At 56.0% G+C, this 24,690-nt stretch overlaps 1 protein-coding gene across 3 annotated transcripts; it reads left to right on the forward strand.

Moving 5' to 3' along the window:
* The first annotated feature begins 2,339 nt into the window (after positions 1–2,339).
* On the forward strand, positions 2,340–24,680 carry ATP13A2 (ATPase cation transporting 13A2). Of its 3 annotated transcripts, none has more exons than XM_077260374.1 (30): positions 2,340–2,495; positions 8,363–8,475; positions 10,816–10,892; positions 10,985–11,152; positions 11,230–11,288; positions 11,388–11,502; positions 11,621–11,700; positions 11,795–11,872; positions 12,466–12,535; positions 12,654–12,788; positions 12,925–12,991; positions 13,780–13,911; positions 13,998–14,165; positions 14,376–14,486; positions 14,814–14,860; positions 14,931–15,119; positions 15,205–15,411; positions 15,641–15,745; positions 15,947–16,103; positions 16,211–16,331; positions 16,465–16,589; positions 16,658–16,818; positions 17,053–17,163; positions 17,334–17,413; positions 17,805–17,957; positions 18,327–18,423; positions 18,542–18,765; positions 21,932–22,083; positions 22,736–22,908; positions 22,998–24,680. In XM_077260374.1, the coding sequence occupies exons 3-30, from the start codon at positions 10,890–10,892 to the stop codon at positions 23,157–23,159; spliced, it is 3,450 nt and encodes a 1,149-aa protein (XP_077116489.1). In that variant the 5' UTR covers positions 2,340–2,495; positions 8,363–8,475; positions 10,816–10,889; the 3' UTR covers positions 23,160–24,680. The 3 variants fall into 3 exon arrangements, with proteins under 3 accessions (XP_077116489.1, XP_077116491.1, XP_077116490.1); XM_077260375.1 differs by lacking the exon at positions 2,340–2,495 and adding an exon at positions 7,271–7,292; XM_077260376.1 differs by lacking the exon at positions 8,363–8,475 and having other exon boundaries at positions 2,342–2,495.
* The last annotated feature ends 10 nt before the right edge of the window (positions 24,681–24,690 follow it).

Genomic DNA, 24,690 nt, shown 5'->3' on the forward strand with positions numbered 1-24,690 from the left:
ATATTCTGTACATAGCGGCAGTATTATAGTAGTTATATTATTGTACATAGGAGCAGTATTATAGTAGTTATATTCTTGTACATAGGGGACAGTATTATAGCAGTTATATTCCTGTACATAGGGGACAGTATTATAGTAGTTATATTCTTGTACATAGGAGCAGTATTGTAGCTGTTGTGTGTTCTTGTATGAGGGTATAATTTGCTGTTTTCCTCAGTGTGATATGTTCTCTTTACGGGAGGAGATGGATATGTTTCTCCCTATGTGCCATGTTTGGTGTGTTTCCCCAGCCCCATTAATACCAGTGGTGGTGCTGGTATACAGGGGTCTTCCGCCCTCCTCGCCGTTCCCTGGATGTCATCGTGTCCTCATGAAGCGGATGCAGGTGAACAATGAGGCAGGTGCAGGTCGGTCCTTGGCTCTCGTCCCGTTATTGTCTCTGGTGTCATCACTGTGCCGCCCGCGTCGTTCAGCAGGAGACGGTTCCGGTCTGAAGACACCAGAGACCTTTGTATAGCGCAGGAGCTGCAGCAGGTGATGGGGTCGGGGCATAGACATTCATGTCGGGCGTAATAAACGGCGCCATCATCTGGTGACGGTGTGTGATCGGTCGGGGGTGTAACCCGGGCCCTGGAACTTAGGGGGCTCAAAAGGTCCCTTTGCCCAATATGAAAAGGCGATAACTAAGGAAGACCTGTGATAGTTGGGGATGCTGTTGGAGCCCAGGAGCTTCACGCTCCAGCACTGTCAGGTGGTATTATTGTAGACGCGGGGTGCAGCACATGTGATGGTACTTTCCGCACAAGGTGGTGGTGGTGACTGTGGCTGCAGCCTGAAGTGTGGAGGTGATTATGGTGGCAGCCTGCGCCCACGGGGTTGGGGCATGGATGGTGGGGGAGGGGCGTCCTGTGCCTGGGGGAGAAGTAGGGTTGGCAAAGAGCAGGTGGCTTGTGCCCTGGGGTGGAGTTGGTGAGGGAGGATGGACCTGTGCCCGGGCAGGGGGATGGGTGGTCTGTGCCTGGGGATGGTGGGGGCAGGGTTGGTTTGGGGGGCGGCCTGCTTTTTATTCTTGTCTGTAACCACTTTGTGCTGCTTGTCAGCACTGGCAAGCACGGTGGGGGGACTTTGGGCGAGCGTGGTGAGGGGTGGGGGTCGTTGGGTATGTGAGGTCGAGGGAGGAGCGCGGTGAGGGGGTGGGCGCAGTGAGGGGGCTATGGGCGAGCATGGTGGGGGTTGATGGGTGAGGGGGCGATGGGCGAGCGCGGTGAGGGGTTGGGCGAGCACTGTGAGGGGGCGATGGGCGAGCGCGGTGAGGGGTGGGGATCGTTGGGTGAGGGTGGGCGCGGTGAGGGGGCGATGGGCGAGCACTGTGAGGGGTGGGGGTTGTTGGGTGGGGGCGGTCGCGGTGAGGGGGCGTTGGGCGAGCACTGTGAGGGGTGGGGGTTGTTGGGTGGGGGCGGTCGCGGTGAGGGGGCGATGGGCGAGCGCGGTGAGGGGTGGGGATCGTTGGGTGAGGGTGGGCGCGGTGAGGGGTGGGGATCGTTGGGTGAGGGGGTGGGGGTTGTTGGGTGAGGGGGTGGGGCTCGAGCGCGGTTGGGGGTGGCGTTGGGCGAGCATGGTGAGGGGTGGGGGGGCATTGGGCTAGCTACAGGCCACATTACACTCCTCTGTACACTCTGAGGCTATGTGCACACGTTGCGGATTTTGCTGCGGATCTGCAGCAGTTTTCCATGCGTTGTACAGTGCCATGTAAACCTATGGAAAACACAATCCACAGTGCACATGCTAAGGAAAAAAAAGCGCGGAAACGTAGCGTTTATTCCACAGCATCTTAATTCTTTGTGCGGATTCCGCAGCGGTTTACACCTGCTCCTCAAGTGAAATCCGCAAAAAAAACGCGGTAATTCCGCAGATGCTCCACAGTGCAGATTTCATGCGGATTTACCCAAATTAGTCCGGACAAATCCGCAGTGGTTCCATCTACGTGTGCACATAGCCGTAGACCTCGGCCGTGTCCGTCCTTTCAGCATTTTATATGAATGGTAAAAATCTGCAGCAAACCGTCAGTGTGTACAGAGCCTGAGGCGTCTGCGACCAGAAGAACAGAGAGCTGAAGTGGCGCAAAACATCCAGAGAACAAGGGGTAAATGCAAACCGGCTACAACGGGCCGGTGACCGAGGAGCCATCCGCACACACCGGACTCGGCTTCTCCGCCGCCTTACAGGACCCCGGTACCGGCTGAAGCCCCTTTAAGCCTCTAGCTACGCTGGACCTGTGCGGCCAATCAGGCTGCAGCTTTCATGTCTTCAGGTGTGAGAAGCGTCGTGATTGGCTGTTACAGACCACGCCCCGCCTGCAGCGCTGTCCTCCTGTGTCCGGGGTAACGGACCGGTCCGGTGGAGTTGTCGGTTGTTACTGGAGCGGAGGGACCACTACTCCCGGCATGCCCCGCGTACAGCGCCGGCGGCCGGTACCGACATGGCGGCGGAGACGGGTGAGAGCGGCGAAAACCACCCACAATGCACTGGCGGGGGGGTATATATATTACTCGTACCAGTGTGTGTAGGGGAAAATACTGGGACTGGGATGTGTGGAGGGGGGCTGGTCGGGGCGGGGTAATACTGGGACTGGTGTGTGTGTGTGGAGGGGGCTGGTCGGGGGGTTATACTGGGACTGGTGTGTGTGAAGGGGACTGGTCGGGGGGTTAATACTGGGACTGGTGTGTGTGGAGGGGGCTGGTCGGGGGCTTATACTGGGACTGGTGTGTGTGAAGGGGACTGGTCGGGGGGTTAATACTGGGACTGGTGTGTGTGGAAGGGGCTGGTCAGGGGGGTAATACTGGTGTGTGGAGGGGACTGGTCGGGGGGCTAATACTGGGACTGGTGTGTGGAGGGGGCTGGTCAGGGGGGTAATACTAGGACTGGTGTGTGTGGAGGGGACTGGTCAGGGGGGTAATACTGGGACTGGTGTGTGTGGAGGGGACTGGTCAGGGGGGTAATACTGGGACTGGTGTGTGGAGGGGGCTGGTCGGGGGGCAATACTGGGACTGGTGTGTGTGGAGGGGACTGGTCGGGGGGGGGGGTAATACTGGGACTGGTGTGTGTGTGGAGGGGGCTGGTGTGTGTGTGGAGGGGACTGGTTGGGGGGGTAATACTGGGACTGGTGTGTGTGGAGGGGGCTGGTCAATGGGGTAATACTGGGACTGGTGTGTGTGGAGGGGGCTGGTCAATGGGGTAATACTGGGACTGGTGTGTGTGGAGGGAGCTGGTCAGGGGGGTAATACTGGGTCTGGTGTGTGTGGAGGGGGCTGGTCGGGGGGGTAATACTGGGTCTGGTGTGTGTGGAGGGGGCTGGTCGGGGGGGTAATACTGGGTCTGGTGTGTGTGGAGGGGGCTGGTCGGGGGGGGTAATACTGGGTCTGGTGTGTGTGGAGGGGGCTGGTCGGGGGGGGGTAATACTGGGTCTGGTGTGTGTGGAGGGGGCTGGTCGGGGGGGGTAATACTGGGTCTGGTGTGTGTGGAGGGGGCTGGTCGGGGGGGGGGTAATACTGGGTCTGGTGTGTGTGGAGGGGGCTGGTCGGGGGGGGGGGTAATACTGGGTCTGGTGTGTGTGGAGGGGGCTGGTCGGGGGGGGGTAATACTGGGTCTGGTGTGTGTGGAGGGGGCTGGTCGGGGGGGGGTAATACTGGGTCTGGTGTGTGTGGAGGGGGCTGGTCGGGGGGGGGTAATACTGGGTCTGGTGTGTGTGGAGGGGGCTGGTCGGGGGGGGGTAATACTGGGTCTGGTGTGGGTGGAGGGGGCTGGTCGGGGGGTAATACTGGGACTGGTGTATGTGGAGGGGGCTGGTCGGGGGGTAATACTGGGACTGGTGTGTGGAGGGGACTGGTGGGTAATCCTGGGACTGGTCGGGGGGCTTTTACTGGGAGCTGTGCTTCTTGTCGCCATGGTGATTGAACCATTTGGTTGTCGCTTCCCCCTCCTGTAACCGCTGGTGTGGGGGGTTCAGCGTCTGTGGATTACTGACCCCCGTCAGCTGCTCCGAGGGTCGTCCCCTTTCCTGGACCCCTGAACGGAGGCAGGCTGGTGATAATGCGGCCCCTGTCCTCGGGTGCCGCCTCTTCTGTAGGGTGGCTGCTGCCAGTGGGCGTTGTGGGGTCACCACACAGGATGGGGTGACTACAGGTCAGAATCTCGGTGGGGGGGGGGGGACCCTTGTGAAGTTGCCCCATGTGACCCTGTGTGTGGGGGAGGGGGCCGTGTGATCTGTACACTGATGCGCTGACGTCTCGCCCGTCACATGTCGCCCGCCGGCTGCGTCACATGAGGACCGTGTGCAGGACGGTGCTGCGTCCCCGTGTGTTGGCCACACAGCGACTACAGGACGTCAGAGGGGGAAACTGAGGACGGTGGTGTCACGGCTGAGTCAGCGGCTCCGTCCTGCGCTCGGGGGCCTCGTGGCGTCACCTGCACTGGGGGCCTCTGCTCAATGTACTGTCCATCCCACCCCTACAGACCTGGGGGTCTCCCCTAGTGTCTCCATGTCTGGGGGGCACTCGGATGGTGACTAACGGGTGCTGTGATTTGGGGCGCCCCCTATTGTCAGGGCCGCGGTCTCCCGTGGGTTATTTCTGCTCTACAGGTCTTATCTGATCGGGGGTCCCGTGATCAGCGCTGCGGAGGGTGGGGGTCACGCGGCTCCGGTCGCAGCTTCTTCCTCTTTTTTGGTTGCTGATTGCTTTTCTTTCCCTTTTCTCTAGTTGTGGGCGCAGGTTATCGCGGGCGCAGGTTATCGCGGCAGCGGGCACACATGGTGCCCCCCGTACTGCTCAGGATTTGGGATTTTGTTCATTTTCTCATTAATTTTGCTCTTTCATCTTTTTAACAATTAGACCTCTGAAAATTGAGGTCTGTTCCCCCGACACGATCCGACGGCAGCGTCCGGGGAGGTGACACTGTAACGCAGCTGCTGTAAGAGATGTGATGTGGCAGCTTAAAGGGCCACAGACCCCACATTCAGCCGCTGGGAGGAGACGAGCCACACGTGGCTGACCCGAAATCTGCGGCTCTGGCTCTGCTCACTGCCGCCGAGGGGATAGCCACAATGATGCCACGTCTGCCGATACCTGCCAGGATGCCGCCGATATCCGGCAATAATGGATGGAGGGGTCCGCAGGTGTAATAGTACAGGGGATCTACAATAATCCAGGGGGATCTCTACACCTACCACCACTCCTCCCAGTGTAATCACCGTCCCCAGTAATGGCTGATGGCAGCGAGTAATAGATGGTATTTGATGCAGATTGTGTGGTGGCCCTTTAAGGACTTGTTTCTTTTTTTGATTACCGGAATTTTCCATCTTCTCAGGCTGCCCCCCCATCTTCGCTGATATGACTTCAGTGGTGACATCACAACTACTGCTCGCTGCAGCCAATCACTGAGCCCAGTGGTCATGTTGATGTAGACAGTGTCAGAGTGCTGAGCTCTGTGATTGGCAGCAGCGGTCCTTTCCGGTGGTGGTGGTGGTGGTGGTGGTCCTGTCAGCAGACACTGGGACCCAGCGCAGAGGCCGGGAATGAGTACGGATCACTTTGTCTTTGGGTTAAGCCTTTAGGCAACAAACTGAAAAACTGTTTTAATTAAAAATAAAATGTGGCCGGACCCCATGATCGAGGCAGCCGCACACCTGCCCCCGGAGCATACGGTGCGTGACAGGGCGATCCCTTGGGAGGAGTGATGCATTATATTCACAGCTTCCTTTTTCCTGGCAGTGCCCTCCCCAGCCATCTGCTGCTCTCAGGGGCAGGCACTGCAATTGTTGGGTTTCTTAGGCTATGTCTTCCAGGACCTGTGCGCCCAGGGCGGGGGATTGTACTCCCAGGCCCTGTGTGCCTGGGGTGGGGGATTGTGCTCCCAGGACCTGTGTGCCTTGGGCGGGGGGTTGTGCTCCCAGGACCTGTGTGCCTGGGGTGGGGGATTGTGCTCCCAGGACCTGTGTGCCTTGGGCGGGGGGTTGTGCTCCCAGGACCTGTGTGCCTGGGGTGGGGGGTTGTGCTCCCAGGACCTGTGTGCCTGGGGTGGGGGGTTGTGCTCCCAGGACCCGTGTGCCTGGGGTGGGGGGTTGTGCTCCCAGGACCCGTGTGCCTGGGGTGGGGGGTTGTGCTCCCAGGACCCGTGTGCCTGGGGTGGGGGGTTGTGCTCCCAGGACCCGTGTGCCTGGGGTGGGGGGTTGTGCTCCCAGGACCCGTGTGCCTGGGGTGGGGGGTTGTGCTCCCAGGACCCGTGTGCCTGGGGTGGGGGGTTGTGCTCCCAGGACCCGTGTGCCTGGGGTGGGGGGTTGTGCTCCCAGGACCTGTGTGCCCGGGGTGGGGGGGGGTTGTGCTCCCAGGACCTGTGTGCCCGGGGTGGGGGGTTGTGCTCCCAGGACCTGTGTGCCCGGGGTGGGGGGTTGTGCTCCCAGGACCTGTGTGCCCGGGGTGGGGGGTTGTGCTCCAGGACCTGTGAGCCCGGGGTGGGGGGTTGTGCCCCAGGACATGTGCACCCGGGGCGGGAGGTAGTTGAGCCCCAGGACCTGTGCACCCGGGGCGGGGGGTTGTACCCCAGGACATCCAGTGAACACACAGTGGTCCTGGTGTCCTCCGTTGCCTGCTGGCCGGATCGTCTGCCTCTTCCGCCTAGTGCGCAGCGCTATACCTCGTACTGGCAGGCAGAGCGCTGCAGTGCGCACATGGCCGGCAGTAATGGGATGATGAGCTTGTTGCCATGAGCGGTGGCATCTGAGCATTAACTTTAACATTTATTACTATCCATTCCTAGTGGGAAGACTTTGCCTTTAACCCTTGATAGACCCTCCATGCACAAGTGGGAGTGCGGGATAATCGGCTGGTGAAAGCAGCCGCTGTCCCTTTAAGCCGTTTCCGTCCTGTAATCCGTGAGATCCCGCTTCCTCCTCGGTAGACTTGGGTTAATGATTGAGCGGCGGCAGCTCGTTATCGTCTCCGCGGGTCAGGAAAATGTTATTAATGCCGCTGATCAGATATTGAAGAACTCCTGCCGCGGTCAGATTCTGGGGATCCTGTAGATCCTGTGTGGCGAGATCTGGTAATGTGGCCACCAGGGCCTGGGGGAGCGCGGATGTAACATGTATGTCTGATAGTGGGGGAATTCCAATCATCCAGCGGGGTCATGGACACAGACCCCACAATGTGCTTCCTTCTGGATCTCTGATTCCTGACTACGCTTTCTATGGGGGTCCGCTCAGCCGCCACAATCGGGGATGTCCGTCCCTATGGAAGGTAGGGGGATAGCGTTTGTGCTCTGTACATGAACCCTCCAAAAGTTTTACCACCCCATAGTACCGAACCTAAGGTTCAGGACCTGACGCCATACCGACCACTATGTCAGCTATATCTGCGAATACCTGATACAACCCTCAGCGTCCTCTGGCAGAGAAGCCTGGGAGTGATAGTTACGTCTCCGCTAAGAATCCTTAATCCTGATCCAGTTATAACCAACCGCCATATACATCCCGAATAGTGTGAAAGGCGAACAAGACGCGATGACCAGATTATTCCGCTTATAGAATAGGGGGCAGTATTATAGTAGTTATATTCTTGTACATAGGGGGCAGTATTATAGTAGTTATATTCTTGTACATAGGGGGCAGTATTATAGTAGTTATATTCTTGTACATAGGGGGCAGTATTATAGTAGTTATATTCTTGTACATAGGAGCAGTATTATAGTAGTTATATTCTTGTACATAGGAGCAGTATTATAGTAGTTATATTCTTACATATAGGGAGCAGTATTATAGTAGTTATATTCTTGTACATAGGGGGCAGTATTATAGTAGTTATATTCTTGTACATAGGAGCAGTATTATAGTAGTTATATCCTTGTACATAGGGGGCAGTATTATAGTAGTTATATTCTTGTACATAGGGGCAGTATTATATTAGTTATAGTCTTGTACATAGGTGGGCAGTATTATAGTAGTTATATTCTTGTACATAGGAGCAGTATTATAGTAGTTATATTCCTGTACATAGGGGGCAGTATTATAGCAGTTATATTCTTGTATGTAGGGGGCAGTATTATAGCAGTCATGTTGTGGTCTCCTTTTCCCCTGCTGTGTACAGGTGTAATATACTTTTGCTCGTTGACGCTGGTGATTATGTCCTGGTCTTGGCTTGTATTTGCCAGCATTTATGTCTCTGCCTCCTTTCCTTGCTCGCGTTCCTCCCTTCTGGTATCTTTATACTCTGAGGTCAAATGGAAAAACCGGTTGTATTGCAGCTTTCCGTGGCTGCCATGTGGCGGTTTGAGCAGTGGGTGTGATCAGTCGCATTTCTTGTGTGCTCAGGTTGTCGCTGCAGTCTGACACCTGTTTCCCCGGAGCTGTGCAGCGCAGGTGGAGCAGAACCGTCGTGTCCCCAGCCGCCCACCAGTGATCCGTGTGATCGGCAGCTGACACAGGTGAGCGTGGACGGGGCGGTCGTACATCTGATATCGGAGGCGATGACTATAACGCCGTGTGACTCTGGTGTTGGCTTAGTATTTATTATATTTATATAGCTCCATCATATACCGCAGCGCTGTACAGACATCATCACTGTCCCCAGCGGGGCTCACTTGCTGCATTGCCTGTCACTATGTGTCTGGAGTGTGGGGGAAACACACGAAACTCGGGGCGAACTTTATGCCATAACATTTGCCAGGGTTTGTACGTTCTCCTTGTTTTTTGGGAGTTTTCTCCACGTTGATTGTGGCCCCGATGGGGACAGTCTTGCATCGCTTCGGTATATGATGGCGCTATAAAAGTGAGTAAAACTTTAATGTTTGGGTGTAAGAGTGCCGGCCTGTATGAAGACTGTGGCCCCGGGATGGCCGGACTCGGGCTCTTGAGGGTCCTTACAATGTGCCCCTCGGATCCTGCCAGCGTCCTCACTATATGGACTGATCTGTGCCATAAACCCTCCGTCCTCTGCTGGAATCTGCATTATGGGTGACGTATCAACTGAGGCGGAGAGCAGGTAATGGCCTGGTATGTGCATAGACCAGAAGTGTCAGCGGGCTGCTGCCCTGTCGCCCCAGGCCCTGCTACTTCATAGCGATACATTCAGGTCACGTTCCGAAGCTTCATTCCACGGAGCCCTGAGATGAATGCAGCCCGACAGGAATCTCCTCATTGGTGTCACGGATCAGAGATTCCTGTAATATTAGTGTTCCCAGGATCCAATTCAGAACGGTCACCAGCTCCGAGGAAGAGTCACTACATACCGCGCGGAGATCTACTGCTCAGAGTAACTGGTATACCCCAGAGCTGTGCTCACAATTCTGCTGGTGCAGTCACTGTGTACATACATTACTGATCCTGAGTTACATCCTGTATTATACCACAGAGCTGCACTCACTATTCTGCTGGTGCAGTCACTGTGTACATACATTACATTACTGATCCTGAGTTACCTCCTGTATTATACTCCAGAGTTGCACTCACTATTCTGCTGGTGCAGTCACTGTGTACATACGTTACATTACTGATCCTCAGTTACATCCTGTATTATACCCCAGAGCTGCACTCACTATTCTGCTGGTGCAGTCACTGTGTATATAAATTACATTACTGATCCTGAGTTACCTCCTGTATTATACCCCAGAGCTGCACTCACTATTCTGCTGGTGCAGTCACTGTGTACACACATTACTGATCCACGTTGGTGACGCCGCTTTTCCCTGCTCTCATGCTTTGCACTGCAGCGCTGATCTCTGTGCCCGGCGTTGCTCCTCTTCTGTGTTTCTTACACCGGTTTCCTCTCTTGATATCGGCTGAATTGACAGGACTCAGTGTAAACAGACGTCGCTGCTGTTATCACAGGGAGGGTCCTGGGAACGTCACAGTGCACACAGCGCAGGATGCTGGGACTTGTAGTACTCACCTGCTGTTATCACAGGGAGGGTCCTGTGGACGTCCCCAGTGCACACAGCGCAGGATGCTGGGACTTGTAGTACTCACCTGCTGTTATCACAGGGAGGGTCCTGTGGACGTCCCCAGTGCACACAGCGCAGGATGCTGGGACTTGTAGTACTCACCTGCTGTTATCACAGGGAGGGTCCTGTGGACGTCCCCAGTGCACACAGTGCAGGATGCTGGGACTTGTAGTACTCACCTGCTGTTATCACAGGGAGGGTCCTGTGGACGTCCCCAGTGCACACAGCGCAGGATGCTGGGACTTGTAGTACTCACTTGCTGTTATCACATGGAGGGTCCTGTGGACGTCCCCAGTGCACACAGCGTAGAATGCTGGGACTTGTAGTACTTGCCGGATGCAGTCGTTGTAGTGAGACCTGAGCCCGATCGGATGTGATGATTGGATTAGTTGTCGCTGATTATGGAGCCTCCTGCCCTCCCCTGTGATGACTCTCTCTGAGGAGCCATTGCTCTGTTATCAGCCCTTCTGACCACAGAGGTACTACTCTGCTTGTGAGGAGGATGCAGATCCCTTCGGACTATAACCCTCAGCATTCTCTGGCTGGGTCCTCTGCGCCTTCTCATCCATCTCTCTGTTATTTGTTCCTTTCTGGACTTTACTCCTGATCACTGGTATCTGCAGCGGTGAGGTGCGCGCAGACTATTGCTCTCTGTTATCAGTCTTTATAGGGTCCCCGCACGCTCAGCCTGTCTCCCTGTATTTGCTGTACAGGTGATTCAGTTCCTTGCTCCGCTGTTGCTGTGTTTGCCTGTAGGCTATTGCTTGCTGGTATCAGCCAGTAGCAGGGTTTTCCGCACTCACACTATGGGCTTTGTGTTTGCAGATAGCAGCGAGCTGCTGGGCAGCCGGCAGAACAGCGGCTACGGGACGGTGCCGGTGTGGACCCCGAAGCCTCGCATGGTGAGTGATACTGGGGGGCGGCAGTGTACGGTGAGCGCGCCCCCGTAGCCGGTGACTGACCCGCCGCCGCCCTCTGCGCCCCCTTATTGCAGGAGCTTTGTGGGTACTGCAGAGTAAGATGGCGCACGGTTGTCTGCTCTGTCCTCTGCGTCCTCACCCTGGGGCTCCCCCTCATCCTCTTCCACTGGAAGCCTCGACTCCTCGTCCTGGCCACCCGCCGCCGCTGCTCCCTGGCCGAGGCCGACACGCTGGTGGTGAAGGTAAGTGGCCATCACTGGGGGGGGGGGGGGTCCGGCCTGTCACACCCGTGGGTTAACGCCGCCGTCTGTGCTTTCAGGATGTCTTCGGTCAGATCTGCATTGTGGAGGTGCGGGAGGAGCGCGGCGTAGATCCCAGGTGCGTCTGTGTGGCACTACACAACCTATATGGCGGCACAGTCACGGACCTGCGTAGGTAAAGTGCGTGCACCGGGGATAATATGTCTGATGTGCACAGCCTGCAGGTGGACAACGCCGGGCAGCTGGGGTCCGCAGCGGGGGGCAGCGTGGCTCTCGCAGTTGGGGAAGAGGAGGACTTCAAGGACACGATTCAGCTGCACCACAAGGAGGAGGTGAGGAGCTGCCTTCATCCTCAGCCACAGCTGTCCCAATATGATCAATGTGTGAATTATCGGGGTCTTGTGCCCCCTCTGGTCTGCGTGTCAGTAACGCTGGGTGTGCGGTTTTCAGGCGAACATCCTGCGATACTTTGTGTTCGAGGGGATGCGTTACATCTGGAGACCGGCGGCCATGGCCTTCATAAAAGTCAGGTACGGTGGTCGGGGGGGCTCCCTGTAGACTGCATGCTACTATGACAGGTCTTCTGGTCACACGGGAAATTACTGCAAATATTTCTGCTCGCAGTTCACTGGACGAAGGGTTAACGTGCGGAGAGGTTCATAAGTATAAGTCCGGCCTCAGCCAATCAGATCACGATAACAGGTGAGCGGCGGGCCCCGGGGAGGAGGCTGCGGGCCCCGGGGAGGAGGCTGCGGGCCCCGGGGAGGAGGCTGCGGGCCCCGGGGAGGAGGCTGCGGGCCCCGGGGAGGAGGCTGCGGGCCCCGGGGAGGAGGCTGCGGGCCCCGGGGAGGAGGCTGCGGGCCCCGGGGAGGAGGCTGCGGGCCCCGGGGAGGAGGCTGCGGGCCCCGGGGAGGAGGCTGCGGGCCCCGGGGAGGAGGCTGCGGGCCCCGGGGAGGAGGCTGCGGGCCCCGGGGAGGAGGCTGCGGGCCATGGAAAGTAGGTGGCGGGCCCTGGGGAGGAGGCTGCGGGCCCCGGGGAGGAGGGCGGCTGCATCAGAGAGGAGGCTGCGGGACCTGGGGAGGAGGGCGGCTGCATCGGAGAGGAGGCTGCAGGCCCTGGGGAGGAGGCTGGGTTCCCTGGAGGGGATGCTGCCCTGAAGGGGAGGCTGCGAGACCTGGGGAGGAGGGCTCCAGGGGGAGGGTAGCTGTGCTAGAGAGGAGGCTGTGGGCCCCAGGGAGGAGGCTGTAAGCTTCCTATGTCCTTTATGAACATTGACTCCATTTTCTTTCCCCCAGGAAGCTGATCTATGGTCCTAATGAAATTGACGTCCCTGTTAAATCCTACGGGCAGCTTCTAGTCGACGAGGTGAGTTCTGATCCCAGAGTGTCGACTTCCCTGCGCCTCGTCCCTGCTCTCCGTCCGGGGCTGTGTCTGGCGCCATCTTTCTTCTTCCCCACGATCGATGATTGTGTCTCTCTTGCAGGTCCTGAATCCCTTCTACATCTTCCAAGTGTTCAGCGTGGTGCTGTGGTTGTGTGAGGGATATTACTACTACGCCGGCTGCATCATCGTCATCTCCGTCATCTCCATCACCATCTCGCTGTATGAGACAAGGAAGGTGAGGTCACTGCTGCCTCCATCCTCAGGCGCTGCCTCCGTCCCCTCTGCAGGCGGTATATTATATGCCCCGATAATCAAATGGGGAATCGTTCTGCCACTTCACATCCCACAATGCATTGCTCCTGTCTCCCCAGCAAAGTGTCACCCTGCACAATATGGTGAAGCTGGCGGTGAGCGTGACCGTGCGAAGAGCGACCGGAGGTGAGTGCCCATCCTACATAGTGTGAAGGATGCGGGGGCGGCTGCAGGACGGGTGTGGGGGTGCACAGATACGCGGCTTGCATGGTGGGGCCACAGGCACCGGTGTAGGGTCTGGATTGAGGTGCTGCAAACATGGATGTAGGGTCTCAATTGGGGCGTCGCCGGCACTGGTGTAGGGTCCATATAGCAGCTTGGGTGCAGGTTCCATATGGCGGTGCAGGTGTAGATTGCAGATGTGGCCTCCCAGGCGCGGGAGTATGGTCTGGATGGTGGTGCCCCAGGTGCGGGAGTAGGGTCTGGATGGTGGCGTCCCAACCGCAGGAGTATGGCCCGGATGGTGGCTTCCCAGGCGCAGGAGTATGGTCCAGATAGTGGCGTCCCAGGCACGGGAGTATGGTCCGGATGGTGGCATCCCAGGCGCGGGAGTATGGTCCGGATGGTGGCATCCCAGGCGCGGGAGTATGGTCCGGATGGTGGTGCCCCAGGTGCAGGAGTAGGGCCCGGATGGTGGCGCCTCAGGCGCAGGAGTAGGGCCCGGATGGTGGCGTCCCAGGCACGGGAGTAGGGCCCGGATGGTGGCGTCCCAGGCGCGGGAGTAGGGCCCGGGTGGTGGCGTCCCAGGCGCGGGAGTATGGTCCGGTTGACAGCACCGCAGGGTGGTATGATGGTGCACAGGTGTAGGTGTTGCGTGGTGGCGGCTCAGGTATAGGGTGTGTAGCTGCGGACCGTGATGCTCCACCATTGTGCGTGTGACCTGAATCCTCGTCATCCCCTTCTCTCGTTCTCAGAAGAGCTGATGGTGAACTCCATGGATCTGGTTCCCGGTGACTGCATCCTCCTTCCTCCGGGGGCGCTGTTGATGCCGTGTGACGCCGCCCTGCTGTCCGGGGAGTGTATGGTGAATGAGAGCATGCTGACCGGTGAGCGGCCGTCGTCTATCCCCGTCGTCACAGGACCTCATTATACTGCATACAATGCTCCCTTTTGATATTTATTTTTTTTAAAGGTGAAAGTGTGCCTGAAATGAAGACCCCCTTACCTGACGGCCCCTCTACAGCGGATGCACCTTACTCCTCCGACGCCCATCGCCGCCATACTTTATTCTGTGGAACCCAAATCCTCCAGGCCAAGAGCTACGTGGACAAGGAAGTCACCGCCGTTGTCGTAAAGACGGGTATGACATGAGGAAACGCCATCAGTGATGGAGGAAAAAGGGAATTATTGTTATGGGTCAGACGGCAGGAGACTACAGCCAGGAATCGTTACACCCGTGTGATCCTCCAGAGCTGCGCTCCTGTGCTCAGAGATGGACGTTCTGTTACATCCACTTTACATGTTTTCAGACTTGTAAATCTTTGTTGTTTTTCTTTTTTCCTTCTTTTAGGCTTTTGCAGTGTGAAGGGAAATCTCATCAGCTCCATCCTGCACCCCAAACCCATCCGCTTCAAGTTCTACCGGGACTCCCTCTGGTTTGTCCTTGTCTTGGCCATATTCGGTGAGGGTTCAGCACTAAATATGCCATGTTGTTTATCCGACTGCTGTCCAGATCCGTGGTGCCGGTCCCTGCACCCCCCTTTGATTAGCAGCCGTGGTGCCGGTCCCTGCACCCCCCTTTGATTAGCAGCCGTGGTGCCGGTTCTTGCACCCCCCTTTGATTAGCAGCCGTGGTGCCGGTTCTTGCACCCCCCTTTGATTAGCAGCCGTGGTGCCGGTTCCTGCACCCCCCTTTGATTTGCGTCCGTGGAGTAGAATACATCAGAGTTACTCTCCGTCCTGGGTGTCTGGTTCCAGATCTGATCACTTTCTCCCGCTTTTTTTGCAGCCATCATTGGCACCATCTACAGCATCATCCTCCACCTCTTGTATAAGGTAGGTGTCCTGTGCCGCCCGCCGGTGCCCCCGACACGTGACGCTGATCCCCTTCCTGTCTCCTGGGCAGGCTGCCATCTCTGAGATCATTATAAAAGCCCTGGATGTCATCACAATCATTGTGCCACCTGCTCTTCCGGCCGCCATGACAGTGGGAACGATTTACGCCCAGAGCCGGCTGAAGAAAAAGGGCATATTCTGCATCAGTCCCCCGCGCATCAACGTCAGCGGCAAGATCAAGATGGTCTGCTTTGATAAGGTACGCTTTTTTTGTCAGACAGGATTTATGTGCGGAGGTGTGTCAAGGGGTCAGTATAAATTCTCACCCTTTTTGCTGCCCACAGACGGGGACCCTCACTGAGGAAGGCCTGGATGTTTGGGGTGTCGTCCCCCTGGAGAACGTCAGCTTCCTGCCGATCGTCCACGACGCGCGTTCCCTCCCCGATGGTCACTTGTTGTATTCTCTGGCCTCCTGTCACGCCGTCACTCTCCTCGGCGGGCAGCCTATTGGTGACCTGATGGATCTGAAGATGGTGGAGTCTACGGGCTGGGTGAGGATCCGGGGTCCCGCGTGTGTGACCCCTGAATCTTCTCATTATAACGGGCCGATGCCCAAAACTCGGTCCTCATATAATGAACAGTTCTGCGACTTCCTCAATGTTTATGCTTGCTGTCAATGAATGGAATTACATTTAGTGAGTCTGTAAATTGCATAACTTTTCTCATACAAGGATTTGCACACAACTTCTCACCCCTTTAAATGGCTTCTATCTCCTGCAGACCCTGGAAGACGGAGATGCGGATCCACAAACAATAGAGATTTTTGGGACTAAAGTTCTCTCGGTAATGAAGCCCCCAAGTCTGGAGGAGCAGCCTCTTGGCCCGGTAAATACTTTGTACTCCATCCTGTCCCCTCCTCGTTATCACCGACGACCTGAAACCTGAAAAAAGCAGTATTCTGCGTTGCAGTATGACGACGACTCCGCAGAAGTGCCGCCATCTCATGCGCCTGTCTCTCACAGGAGGGGATTTGGTTTCATCCTCCTCTTTCTTTCCCAGCTAATGTCGCCTCTTCTCTCCCCCCAGAAGCACCAGGTGCCCGTGGGCGTCCTGCAGAGATTCCCCTTTTCTTCTGGTTTGCAAAGAATGAGCGTGATAGCCACAGTGCCGGGAGCTGCGCTGCCGGAGCTCTACATGAAGGGGGCCCCCGAGATGGTGGGCAGTCTGTGCAGGCCAGACACAGGTGAGGGCCGCTGACTGTCCCTGGGACTGGCGCTGTCTGCGGGCGGTGAGCAGGGCTGCTCCATTGCTGCCTGTACCGTTGTGGTGTAATTGTTCTTCTCACCGCAGTGCCGCCCGACTTCACAGCCATGCTTCGCCAGTACACGCAGGACGGCTACCGGGTCCTGGGCTTCGCTCACAAACCGCTGCAGACAGTGCGAACGTTCGAGGAGGCGCAGTCCATCACCAGGTTTGTGTCTCGGGAATCGGGTCGTTCTATTTACTGTTCCACAAAATGCCGGATCGGCCCCTCTGTCTGCGGCGCTCCCCCCGCTTTGTGTCCGTGATGATTACAATTTCTTCCGTCCTTTCATATCTTGCAGAGATTTGGCAGAACGTGATCTCATTTTTTCGGGATTCCTGGTGATGAAAAATGTCCTTAAACCGGAGACGGCCCCCGTCATCTACTCGCTAAGGAATGCGGAAATACGGACCGTGATGGTGACAGGTGAGTGGCTCGCTGGCCGCAGGACCGTGGCTACGGCGGCCGTGACACTGACGCTCCTCGCTCTGCAGGGGACAACATGCTGACGGCTGTGAACGTCGCCCGGAGCTGTCAGCTGGTGGAGCCGGCAGAGAAGGTTTTCTTTGTGAACGCGTCTCCGCCGACATACAGCAGCTCGGCCACGCTGAAGTTCATTCCATCAGAGCCGACGTTGTCGGAGGAGTACAGAGAGGTGAGTTGTCGCCCCACATTGCTGCATCGGGGGGTGCACGATATGTGGCCACTGTGACCGCGTCTCGGCCGGCGTGTGCAGACATCAGCGTCACTCACCGTCCAATGCTGCCGGAGTAACACCGTAATATCTACGAGATGCACCACAGAGGGAAGTGGGCGGACGCTGGCTCACCACAGTGTGGTCTGTTTGGGGGTCTGCTATCCGAGCTCACCACCACGTCTCCTCCTGCAGGGACTGTACCAGCAGGGGCGGCTGTTCCTGGAGAGGCAGCCATACTGTTTCGCAATGAACGGGAAATCATTTGCAGTGTTGTCGGACTTCTTCCCCGAGCTCAAGCCCAAGGTAAGACGCTGGGACAGCGGTTACAAATCCTTCATCTTCTTCTCCAGTCACATCCAAAGCTGCAGTCTCTATCCTTCTGGGCGCCCTGCGCAGTCTGCAGCGTCCGATGTGAAGGATGAGGCCTCGGACTGTCACGTCGAGCTTCATTGCGTTGTCGTCTCCATCCGCAGATTCTTATTCATGCTGCAGTTTTCGCCCGGATGTCGCCGGAGCAGAAGACGCAGCTGGTGCGCGATTTCCAGGATCTCAAGTACGTGAGTTATCCCTCTGGTGACGGCTCCTCTGCCCCAGGACATGACCAGGGCGGTGGGGCGGCTCCTCTATGGGACACACCGGCCATTATTATTGCAGTGATCCATGTGGGTCGTGGTTCCGTGGCCCAGACCCAGCGTGGCGTGTACCGTGGGTGGGGAAGCGCCGTCCTGTGCTGGTCTGTGACCATTCTCTCCGGTGATGGCTTCTCTGCCCCAGGACATGACCAGGGCGGTGGGGCGGCTCCTCCATGGGACACGCTGGGTCCAGTGCTCTCTGTGGTTCCGTGGCCCGGATCTTTGTATAAGGACAGACCCAGCGTGGCGTGTACCGTGTGGGGGTGCGCAGTCCTGTGCAGGTCTGTGACCATTTCCTCCGGTCTCGTGCAGCTACTGTGTCGGGATGTGCGGTGACGGAGCCAATGACTGCGGAGCCCTGAAGGCGGCCGATGTGGGAATCTCGCTGTCTGACGCTGAAGCTTCAGTTGCGTCTCCGTTTACATCCAGAGTCGGGAACATTGAGTGTGTCCCCATCGTCATCCGGTAGGCGGCCATTACAGGCACTGAACCAGGACCGCATTAGTGTCGCTCATTAATATTCACCTGGTTCTTGGTAGTGACTGGGCTGACACAAGTATTGGTTCAGTCTGGTCCGTGCCGGTGACCGGCGGAGGGTGTACGACGCCTGGCACGGTGAGTGGGATGGATGCGCTCAGCCTCCCCCATGCTTTATACTGCAGCTCTCCTGACTTCTATTACCAGCACACTGACTGTAACCCACAAGTAACTGTCGCTGCGGTGAGCTGATCCGGAAGCTTCTGCTGTCTCACACCGCGGCGCCCGGCTGTGGGTGGTCTCGGCCCCCATTACCTGTCTTCTGTTCTTTCTTCCTCGGTGCCGCGTGTCTTGCAGGGAGGGCCGCTGCTCGCTGGAGACATCCTTCGAGATGTTCAAGTACATGGCCTTGTACAGCCTGACCCAGTTTATCAGCGTTCTCATCCTGTATACGGTGAGTGATGGAGGTCTGCCCTCCATGTATTGGGGTCGGGGGCTGCAGCCGGTCCCCCCCCCCCCCCCCCCCCCAGCCGTGCCGCATTACGGTTCTTCTGATATTATCGGTTTTACAGGTGGACACCAACCTGGGCGACCTCCAGTTCCTCCTATTTGACCTGGTCATCACCACCACCGTGGCGGTGCTAATGGGCAGGACAGGGCCGGCCAGTGTGCTGGGGACAAGGCGGCCGCTGGGCACATTGATCAGTATCCCGGTACTAGGAAGCCTGATCGTACAGACCAGCATGATCCTCCTCGGCCAGCTGCTGGCCTACTTTCTGATCCAATCCCAGACGTGGTGAGTACAGCGCGGGACGGAATAACCCGCCTATGTCATTGTATAATACCACATCACCCCACATCCCGTATCCTGACTCCTGTGTAATACCGCATCGCCCTGCATCCCATAACCTGACACCTGTGTAATACCGCATCGCCACTCACCCCATAACCTGACACATACCTGTGTAATACCGCATCGCCCCATATCCTGACACCTGTGTAATACCGCATCTCCCCGCACCCCATGTCCTGACACATACCTGTGTAATACCACATCCCATATCCTGACACCTGTGTAATACCGCATCGCCCCGCATCCCATATCCTGACACCTGTGTAATCCCGCATCGCCCCACATCCCATAACATGACACCTGTGTAATACCGCATCGCCCCACTTCCCATAACCTGACACCTGTGTAATACCGCATCGCCCCGCACCCCATATCCTGACACATAGCTGTGTAATACCGCATCCCATATCCTGACACCTGTGTAATACCGCATCGCCCCACATCCCATATCCTGACACCTGTGTAAAACCGCATCGCCCCACATCCCATAACCTGACACCTGTGTAATAACGCATCGCCCCGCACCCCATATCCTGACACATACCTGTGTAATACCGCATCCCATATCCTGACACCTGTGTAATACCGCATCGCCCCACATCCCATAACCTGACACCTGTGTAATACCGCATTGCCCCGCACCCCATATCCTGACACCTGTGTAATACCGCATCCCATATCCTGACACCTGTGTAATACCGCATCCCATATCCTGACACCTGTGTAATACCGCATCGCTCCGCATCCCATATCCTGACACCTGTGTAATACCGCATCGCCCCGCATCCCATATCCTGACACCTGTGTAATACCGCATCGCCCCACATCCCATAACCTGACACCTGTGTAATACTGCATCGCCCTGCATCCCATAACCTGACATCTGTGTAATACCGCATCGCCCTGCATCCCATAACCTGACACCTGTGTAATACCGCATCGCCACTCACCCCATAACCTGACACATACCTGTGTAATACCGCATCGCCCCATATCCCATATCCTGACACCTGTGTAATACCGCATCTCCCCGCACCCCATGTCCTGACACATACCTAATAATAATAATAATAATAATAATTTTATTTATATAGCGCCAACATATTCCGCAGCGCTTTACAACTTATAGAGGGGACTTATACAGACAACAGACATTACAGCATAACAGAAATCACAGTTCAAAACAGATACCAGGAGGAATGAGGGCCCTGCTGCTCGCAAGCTTACAATCTATGAGGAAAAGGGGAGACACAAGAGGTGGATGTGCCTGTGTAATACCGCATCCCATATCCTGACACCTGTGTAATACCGCATCGCCCCGCATCCCATATCCTGACACCTGTGTAATACCGCATTGCCCCACATCCCATAACCTGACACCTGTGTAATACCGCATCGCCCCACATCCCATAACCTGACACCTGTGTAATACCGCATCGCCCCACATCCCATAACCTGACACCTGTGTAATAACGCATCGCCCCGCACCCCATATCCTGACACATGTGTAATACCGTATCCCATATCCTGACACCTGTGTAATACCGCATCCCATATCCTGACACCTGTGTAATACCGCATCGCCCCGCATCCCATATCCTGACACCTGTGTAATACCGCATCGCCCCGCATCCCATATCCTGACACCTGTGTAATACCGCATCGCCCCGCATCCCATATCCTGACACCTGTGTAATACCGCATCGCCCCACATCCCATAACCTGACACCTGTGTAATACCGCATTGCCCCGCACCCCATATGCTGACACATACCTGTGTAATACCGCATCCCATATCCTGACACCTGTGTAATACCGCATCGCCCCGCATCCCATAACCTGACACCTGTGTAATACCGCATTGCCCCGCACCCCATATGCTGACACCTGTGTAATACCGCATCCCATATCCTGACACCTGTATAATACCGCATCCCATATCCTGACACCTGTGTAATACCGCATCGCTCCGCATCCCATATCCTGACACCTGTGTAATACCGCATCGCTCCGCATCCCATATCCTGACACCTGTGTAATACCGCATTGCCCCGCATCCCATATCCTGACACCTGTGTAATACCGCATCGCCCCGCATCCCATATCCTGACACCTGTGTAATACCGCATCGCCCCACATCCCATAACCTGACACCTGTGTAATACTGCATTGCCCCGCATCCCATATCCTGACCCCTGTGTAATACCGCATCACCCCACATCCCATATCCTGACCCCTATGTTATACCACACCCCCAGTCTCCTGCTTTCTGTATATTTCCGTGTCGCCCCTTAGCCCTGTTTACTAGGGTTGAGCGAAACGGATCGTTCATTTTCATAAGTCGCCGACTTTTGGTAAAGTCGGCGTCTCATGAAACCCGACCCGATCCCTGTGTGGGGTCGGCCATGCGGTACGCGATCTTGGCGCCAAAGTCGCGTTTCGTATGACGCGTTTAGCGCCATTTTTACAGCCAATGAAGGAGCGTGGGTAGAGTGATGACATAGGGGTTAGGGCGTGCACGCCTATCATCATTTTATCGCTTGTGCGCAGTAGCGATTTGGAATGTGTAAAATGAAATTTTCTGTGCTGGGACGGAGGAAGAGAGAGAGATAATAATATATAAATCCCCATTGACGTGCATAGGGTTTCGTGTTCCGGCCGATCCTCGACTTTGCGCAGTAATCGGCCGATTTCGCCCGACTCGACTTTTCCAACAGTCGGGTTTCGTGAAACATGACTCGACCCTAAAAAAGTCAAGGTCGCTCAACCCTACTGTTTACTGGTCTTGGTCTCTGATTCAGCTCCTCTCCTGTCATCTAGTGGCCGTTTCCCAGAATGCAGATCACTATTCCGCTCCTCTCCTTTCTTCTCATCAGTCACTTATTTATTTTACTCACTTACATAGCGCTAACATATTCCGCAGCGCTTTACAGGTTGCACACTTTATCATCGCTGTCACCGATGGGGCTCACAATCTGCATTCCCTATCAGTATGTGTTTGGAAAGTGAGAGGAAACCGGGTAACCCGGAGGAAACCCACGCAAACACGGGGAGAACATACAAACTCCCTGCCGATGTTGTCATTGGTGGGATGGTTGTTTGTCTGCAGGTTTGTTCCGGTAAATATCACAAGCACCGTGCCGCAGCACCTGCCAAATGATGAGAACACGGCCGTCTTCTGTGTCTCTGGATTCCAGTACCTGATTCTCGCTGTCGTCCTCTCTAAGGGATATCCTTTCCGGAAGCCGCTGTACACAAACGGTGAGTAGCTGCGGGGTAGAGTCGGGGCTGCGGCTGCCACCTGAGTGCACGGTGCAGGATGGACGGGGGAAGCGGTGACACCAGGGGCGTCCATCAGTGCTGGGCGGCCTCTCGAAAGTGATGTTCTCCTGTTGCTCCTCCGATGTCCTCAATGTGTACTTACTATCTCCTGCCTGTGCGGTGACCTGTCCTGTTCCTCATCTCCCTCCTCACTATGCCATGTGACCCCCAGTGACCTGTGCTGTTTCCCCCAGTCCTGTTCCTTGTCTCCCTCCTCGCTGTGCCATGTGTGACCCCCAGTGACCTGTGCTGTTTTACCCCAATCCTGTTCCTTGTCTCCCTCCTCGCTGTGCCATGTGTGACCCCCAGTGACCTGTGCTGTTTCCCCCCAGTCCTGTTCCTCGTCGCCTTCCTCGCTATGCCATGTGTGACCCCCAGTAACCTGTGCTGTTTCCCCCCCAGTCCTGTTCCTTGTCTCCCTCCTCGCTGTGCCATGTGTGACCCCCAGTGACCTGTGCTGTTCCTTGTCTCCCTCCTCACTATGCCATGTGTTACCCCAGTGACCTGTGCTGTTTCCCCCCAGTCCTGTTCCTTGTCTCCCTCCTCGCTATGCCATGTGTGACCCCCAGTGACCTGTGCTGTTTCCCCCCAGTGCTGTTCCTCGTCGCCCTCCTCGTGCTCCTCGCTATGATGCTCTGCATCACGCTCTTTCCCCTGAAGTTCATGGTGTCGCTCCTGGATCTCCAAGTCATCAACGACTTCAACTTTAAGTTTGTGTTGATTGGAATTGCAGCCGTGAACTTCATCGCCGCTTTCATCGTGGAGGTGAGTGATATCGGGGGTCTTGTGTAGGGGGCTGGGGCGACCTGCCAGCCATTGGGTTATCATTGCTGACAGTCTCCGCTTTCTTCCAGATGGCTCTGGATCACGGATATTTAAGCTGCTTAAGGAAAGTGCGAAAAAAGAAGGAACCCAAAAAAGTTTATAAGAAGCTGGAGCAGCAGGTCCGGGTGCAGCACAACTGGCCCCCTATAGACCAGACTCTGCACCCCAGCCACTCCAAGCAGCCCAGGTAGCAGGAGGTTCGGGGAGCTGGTGCTGTGCCCCCGTTACTGTGCACGCTCTGCGGAGATGGACGGCTTCTGACTGGGCAGCCATATTTAGGAGAGCACCGGGCTGGGATCCCAAACTTCCAGGCGGACACCCCTCTCCATTCACTTGTCTGCTGCTCCGCAACCTGATCCTCCGCTCACAATGCACAGGAAGCAAAGACCACCAGGGCGGCCGCGCTGGGGACCATCACTGTGCAGGGCAGACTAGGCAATTCCTGCATCGTGCTGTGTAGCCGCCCAGCTTCCTCGGAGCTGGGTTGTAGACTGTTTCAGGTTCTAGATCCCCATTACAACCTACTGTCAGATTCTCGGGGGACGGCGTGATGCCGATAATGACATTAAATTAGGGAATTGTGCTTTAAGGAATTGCCTGTCTTATTTTGCAAAGTTGAAGGATTTCTTCGTGCCACAGTCTGGGGGTCCGGTCTGATGCTGGTTGCGCCATGGTGGATCCGCGGCCTCTGAACTCTCAGGGAATATGTCCGCTCCGCAGATGATCTCCGAAGACAGCGACGCTGCTTATCTCCAGACGACCATGGCCCTGACTAATGGCCGCCTCTTATTTATTTCTGTTTTATGTCTGTGCTTCAGATTTTACTGTTGGGGGTGCTCACACCACAAAAAACAACGCACCTTATTCCGTCATCTCGCGTCTCATTTATATATCCCGTCTCTTCTGTTTCTTTTTGTTTGTTCCTTGAGACTCCCAGGAATGAAGATGAGATCTGCAGCGATGGCCGGGCGCGCGGTCTTCTGCTCGCTGGGCATTGTTTTTGGTTTTTTTTGCTGTGTATTTAAGTTTTGATAATTTTCTAAATGCACTAGATTTAATGCTGAGGTTAATTGTTCTGCATCAGTCAATCTGTCCCATGTTATTATAGGGACTCAGGCTTTTATTATAGCGGGGTCGAGGGCGATTGCACAACTGATGTCGGATGAGAGCAAGAGCAAAAATGAATGTGTGAACAGATTGCATATGTAGTACCTGTATTATAGCACTAGATTGCGCTGTGTCATCAGTGGTGTACTGTAGTACCTGGAATGATGACACAGCGCCACCTAGTGCTACAATTTAGTTTTGCATGGGATTTCTGAGGACATCTCCACTTAATACTGCTGCCATCCCGTGTCATACCGTACTGTGGCCCTGTACACCTTGTTGTACCCCTGCTATGGCACCATATATCATACAGTAACTGTGCACTGAAGCCATATTGTGGGCACAGGATGCGGGCCACTCATTGCACCTGCCTGTGTAATTCTCCTTTCGCTGGCCCATGACTAGCACATTCATGCCCTCGTGGTCCTTGGGTCCTGGTTCCACAATGTGGGGTCCGTACACAGTGTTGCAGGATTCCGGCCTCTGTGATAGAACAGTCTCCCTCTTCTTTGATCGCTGCGGCACTTTCTGCGCTCTGACTTGATACCTTCTTGGTATAAACCCGATAGATGAGGTGCGGCTGACAATAAACTTTATATTTTCTATTTTTTATTG

The sequence above is a fragment of the Ranitomeya variabilis genome, chromosome 4 (genome assembly GCF_051348905.1).
Source record: "Ranitomeya variabilis isolate aRanVar5 chromosome 4, aRanVar5.hap1, whole genome shotgun sequence".
Taxonomy (NCBI): Eukaryota; Metazoa; Chordata; class Amphibia; order Anura; family Dendrobatidae; genus Ranitomeya; species Ranitomeya variabilis.

Bases quoted from the DNA above. Each gene is read 5' to 3' on its own strand.
- ATP13A2 (XM_077260376.1), top strand. The intron at 15,120-15,204 runs GTACGCTTTTTT...TGCTGCCCACAG, and splicing joins AGATGGTCTGCTTTGATAAG to ACGGGGACCCTCACTGAGGA. The intron at 16,819-17,052 runs GTGAGTTGTCGC...CTCCTCCTGCAG, and splicing joins TGTCGGAGGAGTACAGAGAG to GGACTGTACCAGCAGGGGCG.